The 20,507-nt window shown below is 36.3% G+C and overlaps 1 protein-coding gene across 3 annotated transcripts in view; it reads right to left on the bottom strand.

The window, feature by feature from the left end:
• Positions 1–2,340: 2,340 nt before the first annotated feature.
• PCID2 (PCI domain-containing protein 2) overlaps positions 2,341–20,507 on the bottom strand; it is a 42,653-nt gene continuing 24,486 nt past the window's right edge. Inside the window, exons 7-8 of one of the 3 annotated variants that reach the window (XM_069821050.1) lie at positions 10,006–10,231; positions 2,341–2,631 (exon numbers count right to left, since the gene is read on the bottom strand). In XM_069821050.1, coding sequence (XP_069677151.1) covers positions 10,018–10,231 — 214 coding nt within the window. In that variant the 3' untranslated portion in view covers positions 2,341–2,631; positions 10,006–10,017. Of the gene's footprint in view, positions 2,632–9,150; positions 9,548–10,005; positions 10,232–20,507 lie in introns of those variants that run through there. The other 2 variants (XM_069821051.1, XM_069821049.1) reach the window with 2 other exon arrangements.

Raw genomic sequence — 20,507 nt, 5'->3', positions numbered from 1 at the left:
AACCTATCTAAAGGTCTCTAAATTTTATTACAATACAATTGATTAAACAAGATTAAGATACTAAGAAGAGAATAATGCAAATGACTCTAAAGCCTTAAAGATATAGCACTGACCCAAATTCAAGTACAGTACAGTCCTAATTATCTGGCCTTCCATGTTATCCAGATTTTTTTTTTTTTTTTTTTTGTTTGCATTAAGAGTTTTTAAGCACCTACTGTGATACATGAAGACACTGATGAGTAGGTGACAACTCATGAAATGCACGAGGTGACAGACGGCAACATTGTTGATATGGTGTCAAACAATGAAACTCAAAGTGATCATGAAATGAGAAGAAAAAAACTGTTGACATGACTCACACAGAGGGCTTGAAATTCCTGAAAGAAATGCTTGCATATGTAGAAGAGCAGAGTGAAGTGACAGCTACTGAGGAGATTGAGAAATATTGCATTGAGGAAAAGAACATAGTACAAAATTCAGGCAACAATAGCAAAGTTTTTCAAGAAACAGTAGATAACACTACAAGAAAGGTAACTCCACAATATGAACATTATTTAAAGTCCATTGTATGTGTACTGTACAATAAAGTTTTCTGAAGTCAGTGTTTAGTGTATTATGAATAAAATAATGAGTAACTTCTTTCTACATTATAGAGTCCGACCTTTGAATCTTTAAATATACAGGTTCAAAAATCATATAGCACTCTCACCCTCAATTATCTGGATTTTTTTTTTATCCAGACAGTCCAGATAATAGGGATGCTACTGTACAGCAACAAAGGAATGGACTCATTAGTACTGCACACCACAGAACTTTGGCTCTAGCCTAGATCCTTCACCATTTGAATAGAGAAACTTCATATTCTCGTCAGCCACATTTCTTCTGAAATCTACGAGGGGCATTCCATATTAAATTACACTTTATTTTTTTACAGTCACCCAGAACCTTTATGCCTCGGCAGATACATTCACTTTCTCAATGTAGTCTTCATTAAACTGTACATACTTGCACACCAATGTGGCAACTTCTCTAGGCCCTTCTGAAACCATGTTTTCGGAGTTTGTCGCATCCATAATAGGACAGCTGTTTTCAGTTCCTGGAAGTCCGCGAAATAAAGTCTGCACAGAGGTTTCTTCAAAGTCCCAAATAGGTGGTAATCAGAAGGGGCCAAGTCAGGAGACTACGGTAGATGTGGCAGCACCTGAAACCCCACTCAGTAACGGCAGTCGTGGTTGCCCGACTCATGTGGGGACGAGCATTGTTATGTTGCAGGAGCACATCTTTCACCCATTTTCCAGGCTGTTTCTTTTGAATTGCATGACACATGCTCTGAAGGGTCGCCACATACGCCGTGCTGTTAATGGTGGTCCCTGGTTCGAGCCAGTCAACGAGGATGATTCCATCACTGTCTCAAAAAGACTGTGGCCATGCGTTTATCTACTGATGGCGCTGTTCTGAACTTCTTCGGCATGGGGCACCTTTATGCTTTCACTGCATTGACTGGGCGTTGGTCTCTGGCTCATTGTAATGAAGCCAAGTCTCATCGCCAATCACGTGTTTGGACATGAAGACTTCTGGATCCTGGCTGTTCACGTCCTTGTGCTGTTGTCTGTTTGCTGCAGTCAGGGACTTGGGGACCTACCTGGCAGACAACTTCCTCATCTTAAGGTATTCATGCACTATGCACTGGAGAATAATTCTGGCAAATCCTGTGAGAGAATGTGATGCACCTGTCCTCTAGAATATGCTGTCCACTCTAGAGATGTTGATGTGCGGCCACGTTTCCAACCATCCACCCTGTTGTACACGGTTTTTCGTGAAGGTGTATGCTCACCACACACTGCCACCAATCACCTGTGAACATCTCCAGTGTTTACACCCTCTTTCCACAGAAACCACGTCCAGCACTGTCCTTGATGATCACTCTCCATGCTGTCCACTCATGTAATGACAGCAATTGAAGAAATGCACAGTAGTTTGCAGAAATTACTCTCCTCTATATTGTGCTGCCACCTGGTGCGGGCAGACAAATGTACTACATGCTTGCAACTGTAATGACAAGCCAAATGTCGGACCATAAATGGTGAAAAATTTTGAAGTATGAATCAATATGGAACGCCCCTCATATGAATAATTGTGAAGCGTACAATGTTTCTGTAACTATTCTTGAGAATATTTATGTACAATCAGTATTTACTAAGCATAAATTAACCTCTGGTCGGCAAAAATCGAATGAGTCTTGATCAGTATCATCAAGCACTTCTTGAATTCTTATGCAAGACAGCTGAGAAGAATCCAGAAAGAAGTTTCCCTGAAGCCATTTATAGAAAGGAAACACAATTTCATGGAAAGATTTATTGGAACAGATACAGCAATAGTTGATTTATATTTCAACGTATTCTACACCGGAATTGAGGCATCTGTCATATCATGGGATCAACTTTTGTATCCCTGTGTCATAAGTCTGCTGCCTAGGATCGAAACCAGTATGTAACAGCTGTCTACACCTCCCTGTCACTGTGGAAATGCTGACTGGACAGGAATTTCTTGAAGTGTAAGAAAAGATGATAATCGCTGAGAGCAAGATCTGGGCTGTAGGGTGGAAGTTGAAACACCTCTGTTATCTGATGGCTGGAATATGTTAATACAATATAACACAATTTATCCATTTCACATAGATATAATTACCATACCAATTAAGGAATTTATCTTATTCTGTGAAAAACCGCTAAAATATTGACATAATAATGGTATTATGATGCATTTGTCCATATATCTTTCGTGCTAGGCAGTAATAGTACAAGTCAAAATATCTAGTTTTCAGAACAGAGGTTTGAAGTTTCCAAACCAGCAACAATATAAACTCGTGAAGATTTGAAATGAATGAAATATCAAAATATTTTGTTTCTGATTTATGTGCATTGCATAGTGATTTTTTAAAATTCTACTTATTGCTAAATGACTTTAATTGTGAGGGTGCATGAAAATTGATTTTTCTTTTACTTATACTTTTAGTCCTTGGCACGAAAGATACCTATATTTTCTTCTGTGGTTTTGGTTCACCCATGGTTCATCTATATAAATTATTGGGCTCAGAGTTTCTTCTCCTCTGATGATGTGCATTTTCCTTAAGAAAGAGATTCGTCCTGCAACAATGTCGTTTCTTTCCACAAGAAAACTTCTGCCATCATTGCTCCTCTTGTACTTATATTCATAACACCTCAGAATATTCCCCACAAAATTCTTAGAACCTTCGAAATTGATTCTCCTGCATGGGGCACATTCCTTGGTCATAACATTTTTGAATTTTACGCCTAATGAGATCCTTCTGGAAATCGTCTGTATCAGTAACAGGTTACTTATGTTCTACCATTTTCTTTAGAGACGAAAAAGATGGTTCCACAACATTGTTTTCTACTGTTCGTCTCCCTTCTGCAGAAATTCTCTGGACCGATTGTAGAGAAATGCCACAGGCTTTGGTAGTGGCTGTGTGTGTTGATGATAGGACACTTTTAATGTTCTCACAGTTTCCAAGTTCTTTAAAAAAACAGTAAACTTTATAAATAATGCTTTTAGTATTACTTTTGATATCAGGATTTGACTAAGACATGATATCAATTACTTGGGTAATTAGTCCTATTATTTACAAATACGGTTTATAAAGAGATATACTTGCCAACAAGCTCTAGCATAGTAGTATCAGAGACAAGCACTTGTCAATAACTATCACTCAAATGTAGTGTCAGGAAGGTCTCTCTGTTCAGTTGGAACCTCATCAGTGACACCAATAAGGCATCACTTATGAGGAAACTAAACCAGGAGATGATGGGGGGTAGGGTGTCCAATTTCTTCTCCCTCCATCGCATACATCGCTGACTAGTAACAAACTTCAGCTGTATACAACAATTGTTCTTCCTCTGACACATATCGTCATGTGAGATGTAGTGGTGGGGTGTGATTTGCAGACCTGTGATTTTGTTGCTGTGATAGGTTTGTCACTGGTTCTGACTGTGACTATAGTTCCAAAATCACAGGTCTGAGATCAGACAGACGATACGTGGTTCATAGCGATGGTGAATGATGTACGTATGACAGTGCCAGTGTTCAGACAGCTGCAAGTCAGAAGATATTCACAAATGACTCACTTTCGTAAATATTCTTGGGCGAATATACACACCCACACATAGCAATAACACAGGTCACAGTAATTTACTCAGAGTGTGTTTTGTTTTTAGTATACTTGGCCCACTAATCACTTTTGTTTATAGGCATTGCAGCAGTAGGTATATCCATTTAATCCGCAGAAAAGCGATAAACATAAACATTTGTTGGCTCATGATGGGAAACACTGAAATGATTTGATTAAATACAGTGATAATTTATAGTCCATATTGCTAAAGGCGATTAATTTAGATGAATTTAACAACGTAACCCTCATTACTGATTTCTATAACATCTCAATAAACGAATGTTATGGAATATGTGAAAGAGAAGAAGACTGAACACATCAATGGTCACCAGTTAGAAGTATGTAATGGTTTGGGCCTCAAAACGAAGATTTGTGTTCGGTATATTAGGAGCTATACTATGCTTTTTGATTGTAACATTCGATTCATTCCGGTTTTGCTCCGATATACATATCCTTGCAAAGAACGGTAAAAACAAAGGTAAAGGTATCCCTGTAACATGCCATGAAGGCACTTGGGGGGCATGGAGGTAGAGCCCCATGCTTTCCATGACCTCGGCACTAGAATGAGGTGGTGTGGTCGAACCACGCTCTGACTGCCTTTTACCCCCAGGGAAGACCCGGTACTCAATTTTATAGGAGGCTGAGTGAACCTAGGGCTGTTCTGAAAGTTTGGCAACGAGAAAAAATCCTGTCACCACCTGGGATCGAACCCCGGACCTTCCAGTTCGTAAGCAGCTGCGCTAAGAACAGTTACAGTGCATGAGGGTTAAGTTGGCGTGATTTCTACTGTCCTTGTCTGCAGCCTTGTCTATCGACTGTCAACAGATGTAAGGGGGAAAAGGTTTTCTTTTGTAGAATTCTTGGAATTCCCTTCCCTCCTTCTCCCTTGGCCCTTTTAGAACACACTTTTGCAAACCCAATTAGTGGGTCTCTCAGTGGCGTCTTGGCGTTGTTCGAGTTCATTTATTCAGTAGTATTTAGTGAATAGTGAAGCAAGTGTGTGTCTTGTTGTGTCAATTTAATATAATATACAGTAATTCACAATTTAAACAAAATGTTTTCGGAATTGCATGGTTTCCCTGTTATCTTAAACATTGTAATGAGTGTTGTGCTCTTGTTTTTAATAATCATGGTAGGCAATATGGGAAAACGCGGGAAAGCCTTGAAGTCGGACAGTATGAACATGGTTATTAATGTACACAAATTCTTTACTGAAGAATATGAGGCACTGAAATGCGGAAAGCAAACAATATCTGTGTCGAGTGTTATCGAAAGAACTGCTGCAGCGACAGGTATATCGTCTCGTAGTGTTAGCAGGATTTTAAAAAAACAAAGGGAGGCACTAGAAAATGGAAGTGTTCTGCGAACTCCAGGAAAGAAACGCCCAAACAGGACCCCTCAGAAAACTGCAATTGACTCATTTTCTGCCGCCGCTATAAGACGAGTAATTTATTCTTTGTATCGGACTGATTTTTTGCCTAGTTTGAAGGATATAAATGACGCATTAATTAAGGAAAGCTTATTCACTGGAAGCATATGGAGTTTGAGAGAAATTCTTAAAAAAATTAAATTTAGGTATGTTAAAAATACTCAAGGCAGAAAATGTTTAATGGAAAGGTCAGATGTTATTTTAAAGAGATTTAAATTGTTAAGAAAAATGAAAGAATTGCGCGCCACTGGATGCGCCGTTATTTATCTAGACGAAACTTGGGTTAATGTGAACCATAAGAAAAGCAAAGTTTGGAAAAGCGATGATCACGAAATTGACTTCCCACTTCAAACCCCAATAGGAAAAGGTCAACGGTTTATTATTTTACATGCCGGATGTTCGACAGGTTTCATTCCAAACGCGCTTCTAACTTTCAAATCTAAGTCAACTAAGGACTACCACGAGGAGATGGGCAGCACTGTATTTAAGAACTGGTTCATTAATCAATTATTACCAAACATTCCTCTCAATAGCATCATTGTAATGGACAATGCCCCCTATCATTCAACAGAACTCAATAAGGCACCAATTTCATCAACACCGAAATCTGAAATGCAGTCCTGGCTTCGTAACAATAACATTGAATTTGATTTACGATCCACGAAACCTGTATTATATGAACTTATAAAAACTAAAAAAGATAATTTCAAAACATACGAAATAGACCAAATTGCGACAATGCACTCCCATACTGTAGTGAGACAGCCACCATACCATTGTGATTTAAACGTGATCGAATTAATATGGGGGCAGGTTAAAAATTACGTTGCGAAGCGTAATATTTCGTTCAAAAGTAAAGACGTGAAATTGTTGTTTGAGAGCGCTTTTGCAAAAGTGACGGAAGATAATTGGAGAAAGGCCTGTGAACACGTGGAAAAAGTTGAACAATTTTATTGGGAGAAGGACGGACTAGTAGACGAAATTAGCGATCGATTCGTAATAAATTTGGACGACACGGACACGGACGAGGAACTTTCTGGCGGAGAGGAGTCAGAATTTGAAGAGGAAGAGAGTGCCGCCGCTGCTAACTCCTGGTCGCTGGAAGGAGTGTCGACCATACCGCCGTCACCATAAATGAGGGTAGAGAGAGATGGTGAGTATTCTTTCTCTTTCTAAAAGGGACTAGACAAGTAAATCCTCATGGACTGTATATTCCTTAATTTTGTAAAATGGGCACGAATTGAAGACTAAGAACCCAAGCAAGTTGGGACTTGCAGCAACAAGAAACTTCTACATTACGACTGATGATGTGATGACATTACCCTTGGAATGTGGCATGCATTGCCATCATCTTTAATGAATGACTCTGTGAATGCCAGGACGTTACAACCAAGAATCATCCAAACACAAAAATCACACTGTGACAAAATCGCTATTATTTATCAAGTGACTTTTCCAGAGCTTTCACAGTTCGGAGCTGTGATGGCAAAACACTGTCTCATCCCACTTCTAGTGAGATACTTTATAAAGATAATAGATGTAGTCTTAGAAAAAAGGTTTGTCACACAGATACTTTATAAAGATAATAGATGTAGTCTTAGAAAAAAGGTTTGTCACACAGATACTTTATAAGTCCCAGAAAGGAGGCAGTGCGCATGATCAGACATACAACGAAACAAAACTAATTTTATTACCTCAACTATAATCAGCGCATTTCGAACTGATGGATCAAGGTCACGTACAAATGTACAAAGCACACACGAGCCACTGAACTGAAAACTGTGAACAGAAATACTGGTAATTTCAGCTATCCTAGCTGACTTGAGTTAAGGAAAATGGTCCAGGAATGGTGTAAGCATGTGTGGCAAATGCAATCCATTGCTTGACATTGATCTGCCAGTTTGAAATATGCTGACAATAGTCCTTCTCTTGTGAACAGGTCGCTCGTCCTCTGATCATGTGCACTGTCCCATTGGGACAATTTGAAAGTGGATTTTCAACATATTAAATCAGATGACAATGCTGTTTGTCTTTAACAGGGTGCCTCAACGAAATAAACGATTTTGAATTTGCCTTTCTGTCCCTTGTGTTTAGTGATCTGTTGAAAGTTACCAGCATCCTCTTTGAGTTTTACAAAAGAAAAGTCGTTAGACATTGGCTTTTGTTATGAACAAATTAAGTCCACTTGTGATGTAATTCTCAATAAGAGAAATGAGGAGTACCATGCTCGAATTTTGAATGTAGCAAAAAATAGAAGAGAATTCTCAGGGGGAAACTACAGTAGAAAAAGTGATGTAGAACATAATCGTAATTACAAGACACTGTTCTTTCAGGTCATTGACATCATCATCACGCAGATCAATACCAGATTTGAGGGTTAAAAAAAAAAACTTCGTTTCGTCAGCCTGGCTGACACTTCCAAATCTGACACTTATAGTAGGAACTTCCCACATGATGCACTTTCTTCATTGCAAGCTAGTTATTCCAGCATATTCAAAAAGACGCAGTGTCTAAAAACTGAACTTGAACTTTTGTATCAGAACAGTGAATATAGGAATATACCAGTTAAGAGAGTGCTAGAACTTATTCATGACAAAGATGTATTTGAAAAAAATGTATAAGTTATTATTTCCTCACTTTAACACTGCCATCTATTAGCGTATTGGTCGAGAGGAGCTTCTCGTTATAAAACAAATAAAAACACAACAGAAAAACTCAATCTCACAGTAGAAACTGTCAGCATTAGAGAATATTTTGCTCCAGACGAGTACCTGATAAGACCCAGGGTCCAGAGTTCCAAGTTCTTCCTATATCAGCATTGAAAACCCATACTAACTGCAAGCCTATTTTTAACTATTGCAGATGGTAGATGAAATGAGGGAAAGGTGGAGTGTGTTGGTGAAATCATAGAGAGAAATGGGAGTACTTATAGAAATACTCTTTGCAAATCTGCTTTGTTCACCACAAATTCCATTGTAACCTGGCCAGGGATTGAACCCAGGCCAGCTGGATCGAAGACCGTTATGCTAGTGCTCGAGCCACAGATGCAACAAATATATGTCATTATTCGCAGTAGATTTAATTTCTTCAACAGCTAGTACAGACACCTTCAACTTCATTAAACTGTAAGTGACATGACAAATATGCAGCTGACTTTCACTTGTCATCTACATTTCAGTACTCCTTCCACTAAGGGAGCAAGACTAATTTAAGAATATCGTATTTCGGTCCCCCCCCCCCCAATTTACTGAACGAAGCTGTATAAGCTATTAGATTATTTAGCATAGCTGGAAATGGTGATAACAAAACAGTATTTGGTTAGATGAGGCAGAGGATTCGCCATGGGATTACCTGACATTCATGTTATAGTTTGAGAAAAGTTCGAAAAATCCAACCAGGTAATGAACCCAAGCAGAAATCAAACACAGCTCTGATCAACAGGCAAATGTGCCCACTGCCTGAGCTACGCCAAACTAAGAACAGTAAGAGCATTACTGTAGGATTTTTCTGGTTATTTAAAAGTAAGTAGAGATACAAAGTGATATTGTGATTTTATTTCAACAAGTTTCATTTATTTCATAATGTGTAATATTTCGTTATTTATTCCTGTACATGTGTTCTGCAGTTAAACTGATGGTTTTTGTTTACATGGCACTCTTTCATTGAACTCCTTTTAATGATAACACATTACTAAAGCAAGAGGAGTGCAATTAATTTTGTGTACTGAATGATCTTTACTTTTATGTAATGCAGAATCCATTGGAAACTATATAAACAGAAGAATGTCTTCATTTTTGCCGAAGAATTGCATTGTAGAATGTATATCCCTCAATTTTTCTTCACTTTGGATATGGTATGTTTTCTGCATTTCTATTTTGCTGATCTTATCTTCAGTCAAAAGTGCAATCAAAGTGATGTTACTATCGAAACTGAAAGGAGAAAAGTATCTCTATACCTTCATCTGTAGTAGTAGTAATAGTAGTAGTAGTAATGATAGCAGTAGTAGTAGTAATGGTGGTGATGGTAGTAGTAGTAATCATGGTGGTGGTAGTAGCAGTAGTAGTAGTAGTAGTAGTAGTAGTTGTGGTGGTGGAAATAGTCATGGTGGTGGGGGTAGTAATAGTAGTAGTCGTCATGATGGTGGTGGTGGTGGTGGTGGTGGTGGGGGTGGTGGTAATGGTAGTAGTAGTAGTAGTAGTAGTAGTAGTAGTAGTAATGGTGGTGATGGTAGTAGTAAGTCATGGTGTTGGTAGTAGGAACAGCAGCAGTAGTCAGTACTATTGGTTTTCAGAAATAAAATAGTTTTCTTAAATGAGCAATCATAAATGGCAGAGACAGGCCTACCACTCGTCCCCCAATTATCTTTCATAAAAAGAGTGATACTTACATTATTGCATTCTCAGGCCAGCGTATTGAGAGCGGGAAAGGCATTCTGCTTACTCACAACCAACTTTTTGTGCTGGTGTGAAATGTACCCCTTGATCTTGCCCTCGTATATGAGATTTGCAACAATGCATTGTGTCTCATCCAGGTCAATGTCATCAAGTTTGTTGTTCCGGAGAGCAACAAGAAGGGCCTCCAATGGAATCTGATGTGTCTTCATCACAAGATACCTGCATGAAAACAAGTGCTAAATGGTAATTAATATTGTTATTATAAATTTCAGCTGAATGGTTAATGCACTGGCTTTCCACACATGACCCAACTTTAAATTCTGATGATTTCAACTATAATTTGTGGAGATAAAAGAGATATTGGCAGGTTTTCTGTGATACCCTTGTTTCCCCTGCCATTACTCCAACTCATTACTACCAGCTCATACTATACAACACAACTTGCCTCAAAATAGCATATGTGACAACTGCTTGAACTGTACACATTAAAAGGCAACAAAAGAAGTATATCATGTTCGAATGATCTATTCATTACTAATGTGTAGGTGCGGGAAGTGTAATCATCTTTTCCAGTTGTAGACAGATACAGAGATACCTGTATCTAATCCAATGTTACTCTGATTTTCTTAATAAGGGAAGTACAGAGAAAATGTTATGTTTTCTTATATAAGTAATGCACGTTTTCATGGTGGCATATGATTGGTGAAAGAGACAAATAGCTAACAAAAAGAACATAGCATACAAATTCGAAAAAAAGAATCCTTGTAGTCATAGTAATCTCGTTAAACATTGCAGTAACAATGAAAAAGTGCAATAAATTACTTGTATACTAGAGAAAGAAAGGAAGAGACAGTTGTTGCTGTTGTTAATTAATGCTGAATTCTTGGCATTAAAGCCATTAATGGACAAAGTGGTAAAGAAATAATTTCAATTTGTTCAAGTGTTTTAACAAACAGTCATGCCCTGTGAGTAATTGAAATGATGCAACTGCACTTTTCTTTGGATATTCAGGAATTATATTTTGTTGTACATTGAGACATTCTCATCTTTTATTATTTAAATTTCGTGAAAATGATATGGTATTATATCTTGATATTCATTCACTCATAGTTTTCTGCCCAAGGACAAGTCTTTCACTGCAAATAATGCATTCTCCAATCTTTCTTATTTTCTGCCTTCCTCTTAGTTTCTACACATGATCCATGTATCTTAATGTTGTTTATCTTCTGATATCTCCTTCTGCCCCCAAACTCTTCTCCCATTCATCATTCCTTCCAGTGTATCCTTCAGCAGGCAGTTTCTTTACAGTCAGTAATCCAATCTATTTCTTTTTCTCTTCCTAATCAATTCTTCATATTTTGAGTAATTAATCTTTTGACTGTTGAAAATAATAAAGTTAACATGGGATTTTGTAAGTTTTCCTGAGATTTAAAGTTAACTATGAAGTTTCTTAGCTCCCAATTGTTAAATGGAAGTCTGATCAATTTTTCGTATTGAATAACAGCAATCTTTTCGAGTTCATTTTCAATAGAAGCAGTGCTGTCACGGCAATTCTTTTCTTGGCCATATGCCCCCCCATTGTTTTCTCCCTTGAAATATATTTTACTCTTCTCTATCTCTCCGACTGTCATTTAATGTTTTTTTTTATATTAAAGAAGAAGTAAAGAAATTGTTTTGCTTTACATTTTAATTGTACAAGTTTGATTTAAAGAATACACCATGTAGCACCACCATAGATGCACACTTGTCTTGATGAATCTTGAAGTATGTATTTGCAGCACGTCTTGTTTTTCAACCATTATTTTATATAATTCTGGATTCCAGTGCTGCAGAGGTGGACAATTTTTGTTTATAAACATCAAACAGAATACATTAGGAACAGCAAGAGATGATCTAAGATCTGTACAGATCTCCGCATACAAAACTTAGGCACCCATATGCCGTATAGCTCCATACAGACAAAATTTTCTTTTCCCCATATGATTAATTAAAAAAATTGTAGGTTCTCATATGATGTATGGCCCTGTTTGGTCTCCACGACAGCAATGAATAGAAGAATGATGAACTATTAGTTGCATTGCAGGTATTGGAGTAGATTTGACAGTTCCTGTAATTAATTGTAAACTATGATTTTATAATAGTTTTTTTTTATATGTAATGCTGTTATTAAAACTTTATCGCAGAATGTAATTACTGGTTTTATATAGACATTGTAAGAATTTTTCTTGAACATCTCCATTTCATGTCTGACAAACAAAACTTCAGTAACACTACAGTTCAATACAGTCCCTTTATATGACAACAGGATCACTAACTAAGCATGTTTAAATGAGATGTTACATACAACAACATATTTAAAGGTAAATTATTCTGAATTTGAATTTTGTCGTATTCAATTGTTCAGTAGTTCCTATGATTGCCTCTGAACTCATGGGTACGCAGCTTTAATAGACTGCAGAACAAATCTAAAATGCAGCTTGCATCAGATAGAAAATTAAAGCTGCTGGTCCCATATTGCAGATTTAGTGCATGCAAAGCTCCGTTTGTTCATTAATATATATATATATATATATATATAAAGGTACAATTTCATGTCCAGGCCCACCATTACTCCATTCTTAACTCTTTGTAAAAGATGTCACCTCAACAAGGATTGGGAAGACCACTGATAAGAAAAACTGAAACATGCCAATTCATAATCTTCGCTATGTAAAGATACTACCAACATTAATTAATACGAGATGCACAAATTTAAAGTACAGTGAAACCTCAAATTTACGTTATCCCGCCATATGGAATATTCTTTCCTATAATCTTGATATATTTCATTCTCGTGAAAGCATGAATCCTAAAATTTGATTTCCCACCTTTTAAGTGACCAATGGCCTTCACAACCTCGTGATGAAAAATCGATTATACATTGCAATTTGAAAGTTCAGCAATAATCAACTGTTTTATACTACTTGTTCCAAATGTATATAATGATAATAATCTATTGTTTTCGACTTCTTGTTCCGACAGTATGTAACGAAATAGACTTTATTCAGACTACAGAATCCGGTAACTCTATAATGTTTTGTTTTGTGGTCAGCAGTCTTGAGATTTAGCAACTGTATACTCCATCCGTGATTCTGTAGAATAAATTGGCACATGACATCACTCAGGACAGGCTTCTCTCTTCCCTTCTCCAAGCTAACGATCGAGCTTTGTGTATTGTTTTTCCTCTCCCATATACCATTTCTATCGCGTCATAACTACTCATTGCACCAACCAGCTATGATGCCAGTTGCTCAGAAGGCTTGTTTCATGATTGACACTTTACAGATTCCATGGACAGAGTATAAGATCTATTTCTATAGCTTGTTTTTTATGCGGTATTTCACAAATATACCACTTTTTAGTTCTGAAAGAGATTACTGGACGATGGAACAATGATAAAGGAAGAAAGCACTACAAGAAAAACCTCACATTTTTGCAGCAGGTTGACAAGCACGTGGAAATGAGTGCTTCTCTGGTGAAATAACTTACCAACCGCAATTTTTAATACAACTGTAAAAAAAGTTAATTAATTGAAGGTAAGGCAGTGCAGTGTGGCCCCTATGGCAAAGAAAAGGAAGTATATATAGAGGATTCCACTTTAACAAAATAACATTAGTTTTATGGGCTCTGACTAGTACACTGTAGGAGTTGGGCATTTCCATGGAAACTAGTCATTTAATATAATAGCTCCATATGCCCATGATTTTTTCTTAACGTAGAATCCTCTATAAAAATTCGAAATACCAAAAGCTGAAAGGGGTACTAAAAGAATGGTTTATAAATCAACAGATGTGCCAGTCAGTGGTGTTATCTGCGTGAGGAGCATTGCGAGTTACAGTGAGGTTAGGAATTGAAGACTTTACCACAGTCTAGTATATACAGTCACGAAGCTCAATACTTAATAAATATGTATCTATAGATAGTTGCTAACCATCAGGATCGCTACTATCAATTCATCACAGACCCTTTCCCTAGCAGATGATAAAATATATTGTACTTTCGATATCGTGTTCTTTTGAAAAAATTAACACCTTCCTTCCACTATTGAAATATGAAATACATAAGGTTTATATATTATTTTCATAAAGTATATATTATATTTTATAAACTCACCTTCCTGGATCTTTTGGAAGAAGGATAACTCTGACCTCTTTTTCTTACAATTTATAGTAATACAAATGTCTCCTTATGTTATAATTATTGTATTTTAGCCATTTACAGTTATTACAACTGATAACGAACATTTCACAGTTTACAGAACTTTTCACAACAATGAGAAATACAGCACAGTCAATGCCTTTTCGAGCTAGACCAGGGGATGTATGTATGTTCGGATTTTCTATTTCAATGTATGGAGCTCAGTGAAATATTATAACTTTATTGCATATCACTTCTAAGTTTTATTTAGGCAATGTGTCCATAAGTTCCGTTTACTTCTTGTTGCATAATATGTTGCAGAAATAATTACAAAACCGTGTTATTTTAATGTGAAGAGAATTTTACATGTTAGCATAATCTGTTCGCATCAACATTTTAAGTTTAGAATGGAAGCTATTTTGTTTGAGGTTTAATAAAGAAGAATTTATATTGTGATTTTAATTTAGCACATATACCTTCCTTAATTGTAGACAGAAAATTTACCATACCACTCTTATGAAATTAGTGTATGTATGATTGTGTTGTAGAGTCAAAGTAAATGCAGAATTGTCGGAAGCATTTGAAATAAGTAAGGGATTAAGGCAAGGAGATCCTTTAGCTTACCTGTTGTTTAACGTCGCCCTAGAAAAGGTAATAAGGGCAGCTGGAGTACAAACAACTAATACTATTTTCTATAGAACATCCCAGACCTTGGCATTTGCTGATGACGTAGTTATCATTAGTAGAAACATCAAAAGTCTGAGTAATGAATTTGAGAGACTGAATGAAAAAGCTGGACACATGGGATTAGCCATCAATCAAGAGAAATCAAAATATATGTTTAGTGGGTATCTAGAATATCAATACCAATTGAGCTTAAGATACAGGAATTTACGTTTGAGAGGGTCAAGTCTTTTAAATATTTGGGATCAGTAATAACAGAAAACAATACCATGGATAGTGAAATAGGAGCTAGATTAATAGCAGCCAATAAGAGCTATTTTGGATCAGCAAATATATTAAAAGCAAAGAATGTTCCTTGTACGATTAAAACTAAAATTTATAGAACAATGATAAGACCCGTGTTGATTTATGGAGCAGAGACTTGGACCCTGACAAAAAGAGAGGAAAATTCTCTGGAAACTTTCGAAAGAAAGATCTTAAGAAGAATATATGGAGCGATTAATGAGGGAGGAATATGGAGAAGAAGGTTTAACCGAGAATTATATCAGTTATATGAAGAACCAGATATAGTGGCGATTATAAAAGCAGAAAGGATAAGATGGCTTGGTCATCTCATGAGAATGAGCGAAGACGAAATAGCCAAAAAGCTGCTTTTTAATGAAACTGAAGAGATAAGGAAAAAGAGAAGACCTAAGCTCAGATGGTTTGATGGCGTGACAGATGTCTTGGTGGCATTGGGAGTGAGAAATTGGAGGAGGAAGGCACAGGAAAGACATACATGGAAAAGAATTGTTGAGGACGCCAAGGCCCATGTGTGGCTGTAGTGCGGAGATAATGATGATGATGATGATGATGATGATGATGACGATTGTGTTACTTCGTCTCTTAGGTAGTAGATAAATACAATAATTCAGTACTCAATTTTAGTATTAAAATACAGAAAAATTGAATGTGCAGGATATCATAGATGAATTGTGCTTAATTATAATGTATAATTGCGAATTTAGGAATATAAGTTAAATATAGTAGGCTAAACATAACTTATAATTTCGATATGAATGGCAGGGCATTGGAGACCACTAAAATTAGACAGAAAGGGCCAACTGGTACAGTAAACATAACCTATAATTTTAACATATCTAAATATCCGTGCAGTGCAACTGAAAATTACTGAATCATGCATAAAAGAATGTACAAGAATTTCGCAATATTTAATCGAAATAAAGGCAGGTATTACACATACGATCAACGTAATTTTCACACCAAAAATATTACACCTTAACTTGCAAGTGAATTACGTCTGAAGTGTCTCATAATCGTTTTAAATTTTATTAATGCAATTACACTACATATATGTTACTCTTTATGCATTCCAACTAATTTATATGGTTGAAACGCCACCCTCTGTGATCGGGTTAAGCGAGTTACATGGTCTGCCTTATGGCCTGTATTGGATCACGATGGCACAATGGCACAGTCTATTGTTTCTAGTACTCACAGCGTTCCAAGCAGCTAGCAACTATAGCGATAAATGCAAAAAATCATCCCAAGCTTCGTGACTGTATATATACTAGACTGTGACTTTATTGAGTCTAATGGATGGATTGACAACTTTAAAAGAAAACAAAATATTGTATACAGAACTGTGTGTGGTGGTGAGATTAAGAGTGTGGATATGAAGACTGCAGAGGACTGGAAGCAATCACAATTGCAGACATACTTGGCTGGATATGTTCCATAGGGCATTTATAACGCAAATGAAACAAGACTATTTTATAATGTATTGCCAAATAAAACCCTGTGCTTTGTGAATGGGAATTGCTAAGGTGACAAATTGAGTAAATAAAGACTAATAACAAATACTAATGAAAGTGAGAAATTGTCACTAGAAAAGCACAGAAGCCGATATGTTTTAAGAATATAAGAAATTATATATATAGAGACACACACACACTTTAGGTAAACATCAAACACAAAAGTTGGACAACGAAATTATTTCAGGATCAATAACCCGCATTAGATGCAAAGATAAGGGTCCTTAAACGAAATACTGCTTTATTCCTAGATCAGTGCCTTGCACATCCAGTACTACCAGTATCCATCTACGGAATGTGAAGTTAGTGTTCTTCCCAGCTAATTGTACAGATCTAGAAATAAAATTCAGGTGGCCCAAACCTTGTTTCGGGGTCTGTACAAGTGAGCTTCATCCATTAGATTTGGATATTATACATGTTTTCAAACAAAATTACAGAAAGGCACTTGTTAAAAAACCTTGAATTTGATTAGTTCTGGCCAGGATCCAAAACAACTGAAAGTCACAGTGCCAGATGCCTTGCATTTCATTGCTCTAGTTCGGAAGCAGGTCAAAGAGAAAACTACTGGCAACTGTTTCTGAAAAGCAGGTTTTTTCATAGAAAGTTTTGTTCACGGACCAGAAGAGACCCTAAAAGATTATAAAGATCTTGTTCTTAACTGGAAGAAACTACAGAATGAAGCAACATTCATGTACTTCGTTCATCTAAATGCCAATGTCATAACATCTGAAGTTCAAGATATAGATGGTATTCTGCATTATCATATGACTGAAATGAAGGATGATGATGGAGATGAAGCTGAAGAGGGTGAAGAAGTTCCCGTGCCTTCCAACAAGGAAGCAATGGAAGCTGTTACAACTCTGAGAAATTATTTACAAATTGTAAAAGGCAGTGAACATGTTTTTGATCATTTACATAAAATAAAATTGAGCAACAAGTAGAGGAAATAAGTAGAGAAAGAAGTAGTAAACAAAGTAAACTACAGTAAAAACCCTCTTAACCGAACTTCAGTTAACCATAATCTGGCTTATTCGAAATATCGCAAAAAAAAAAATAAAAAAATAAATAAAAAAGCAGTCAATGTTTTGTTTATCCCTGCAATATTTTGTTCATCCCCTGTAGCATGGCTACAAATTTAAGTGTCAGTCCTCACAGCAATGTTACATCTGTTTTCCACCTCCATCCCCCAACACTTGTTTTGTAGAAGAACCATGTGCAGTCAATCCCATTAAGCGAGACATTCTTTATGTCCCCCCTCCTCCCATCTACCCGGGAATTACAGGATTATGGTATATGTATTCGAGGTAAGTTTCCAATTTCTCATGCATACAACACACGTTATTCTAAGGTAATGTTATACATAGCACATAAAAAATTGCTATGTTCTTACAGGTGGCCTTGCGATATGTTAAAGAGAGCAGTGAAGTGACACACTCATCAAGCGCTGGCATGATATTGCACCATGCAAACAATGCGAGAAAAAGAGACAGATGATGATAACTGATTATTCGATGTAAAATTAATGTGCAATTACAATATTACATTCATTGAATTTTTGTTTATAATTTACATGCATAACTATCTCTTTTCCTTCCCACTTTTACCGAAAATATTTCTCATCGATTATCCGAAAAATCACGTTATCTGAAATGGCTCCCGCCCCCTTTACTTTTGATAAACGGGGTTCTACTGTATCAGACTATTTCAGAAAAAGCTGAGCCCTTACTCTGCACTGACAATTCATTTGTTATTTATTTGTATAGTATTTTTACAAATTAATTGTTTATTTTCTTTAGCTGTTTTACAGCTTAGTAAGTATATGCAAGTCATAATTACATTACAGATATCCTAAATGTATACAAATTTTGAATTTGTAGTAAACAATACATGTTTAATGTAAGGTTCCATATAATTTCAGTACATTTTTTTAGTTCCTGCAATTTACACTTTCCTGCAGTTTACAACATTTGCGTCAAGTCCTTTGAAAAGTGTAAATAAGAGGCTTCACAATAATTTTATCAATTAAGCCACGACCAGTTGAGAAGAGTTAACAATGTGAATCTAGATCTGAGTTAATAAACATTGGTCATGAACAATATTCAACAACATTAACATTAAAATTTACAATAACACTGTTCAGTAACATTATTACTTAAATTTTCAGTGCTTTGTCCACATCGAAATCAAAATTTATAAAAAGAATGTAAGAAAGAAGAAAGCAGTAAAAAGTGCAGCATTTCTTATTATTCTCTGTAACATAAAAGAGATAAAGCTTGTGAGAAAGGAGGATTATACAAAGATAATTGTTTTTTGAAAAGGTTTTGCTTGTTGTGCTATTAATTCTATTGTGCACAGTAAAAAGGGCACAAGTCGTAAATTGCAAGTTTCGAGGAGAGCAAAAGCAAAGTTTGAAATCAGGACGAATAGTACCGTATTTACTCGAAAATAAGACTCCCATTTTTTACTAGATTTTTGTCTTTAAATTTGGGAGGGTCTTATATTTGCAATGGGTCTTAAACTCGAGTATATAGAAAAGTGAAAATGCAATTTGAGGACTTAAACTGTAACTAAGTAAAGATTATCCTATTGTATAACACAGACTAATTGAGGCGGGTTGACCGCTCGAGTTCATAGGAATATACCTACCACTTTTCGTTTCTTGACTATGCTTTAATGAGGCAGGAGAGCTGTTTATGCATTGATGCTAGGGGTCAGGATCGAGCATCCCATGTGCATCGGCAGTTCACTGCTCACAGGTATATAATTCTGTCCGTATGCTGTTGTGCAGTTGGTTCGACCGTTTACAGATTGAGACCTATAGAGTAGCCTATGTGCTTATTGGTGATAGCGTTTTATGTGTAACAATTTAAAAATTTATCTTGTAATTATTATTATGGAAGATACTTGGAGTAATTTTGTTCATTATTGCTTCTTGGAAACTCCTACTTCTATTGTTCCATGGAAACTCAAGTAAAAAAGAAAACTAATTCAGTGGCATCGTTTTTGTACGACTGCCTTCAAATAAATCTTTAAAAAGTCCTAACGCGGAAACTGTCATAATGATGTCTTATGCTGCAAGAGGACGAAATAGAAATTTGACGCTTCTGAAGTTTTCTGCCGTGTTTGCCAAGGTATATCAGGTTGAAATAATCCATGTTTCCTATTCATGGCCATTCATTTACACACTGTGACAGAAATTTTGGACTCGTGAGATCTGCTATGAAAAGAAAGAAATGATTGGAACTGCAAAACCATGGTTGAAAGCTATAGCAATATTCAGAAAATATCCTAGTAACTTTGAAGTTGTAATAATACTATTGTAAAACTACTCGTATTATAAAAGAATGGGATACAGTTATAACGCCATATTTCAAGAAGACTCATCTCCTAGACGCAAATTTACGATTATGAAGTATTTTAAAGTGAAATGCAAAGTGGATAGTACTCTTCTGTGCTCCAAAAATTTCAACCGCTTATGGATTCCTTTCAACTATTCCATCAGACTGAATAGAAATAGTTATAATGATATCAAACCTACGATTATTCATTTCCAACAATCAGCCAAGCCAAGGCTGATGACATAAGATGTCTATTTAAGTACTTAACTTAAGTCCTCATTTACGGTAGCGAGGCATGGAAAATCAGAAAAGCTGATGAGCAAAGGCTGATGACAGCTGAAATGAGGTTCATGAGACGAACAGCGGGATGCTCTTTGCTGGAACACCGTAAAAATGTGGACATATTGCAGGAACTAAAAATGGATCCTATAGTTAATTTTGTTCAACAATATCGACTTCAGTGGAAAAAACATGTCGAAAGGA

Source organism: Periplaneta americana, chromosome 3 (assembly GCF_040183065.1).
Source record: "Periplaneta americana isolate PAMFEO1 chromosome 3, P.americana_PAMFEO1_priV1, whole genome shotgun sequence".
Classification (NCBI taxonomy): domain Eukaryota; kingdom Metazoa; phylum Arthropoda; class Insecta; order Blattodea; family Blattidae; genus Periplaneta; species Periplaneta americana.
This window is presented reverse-complemented; position numbering and strand designations above follow the sequence as displayed.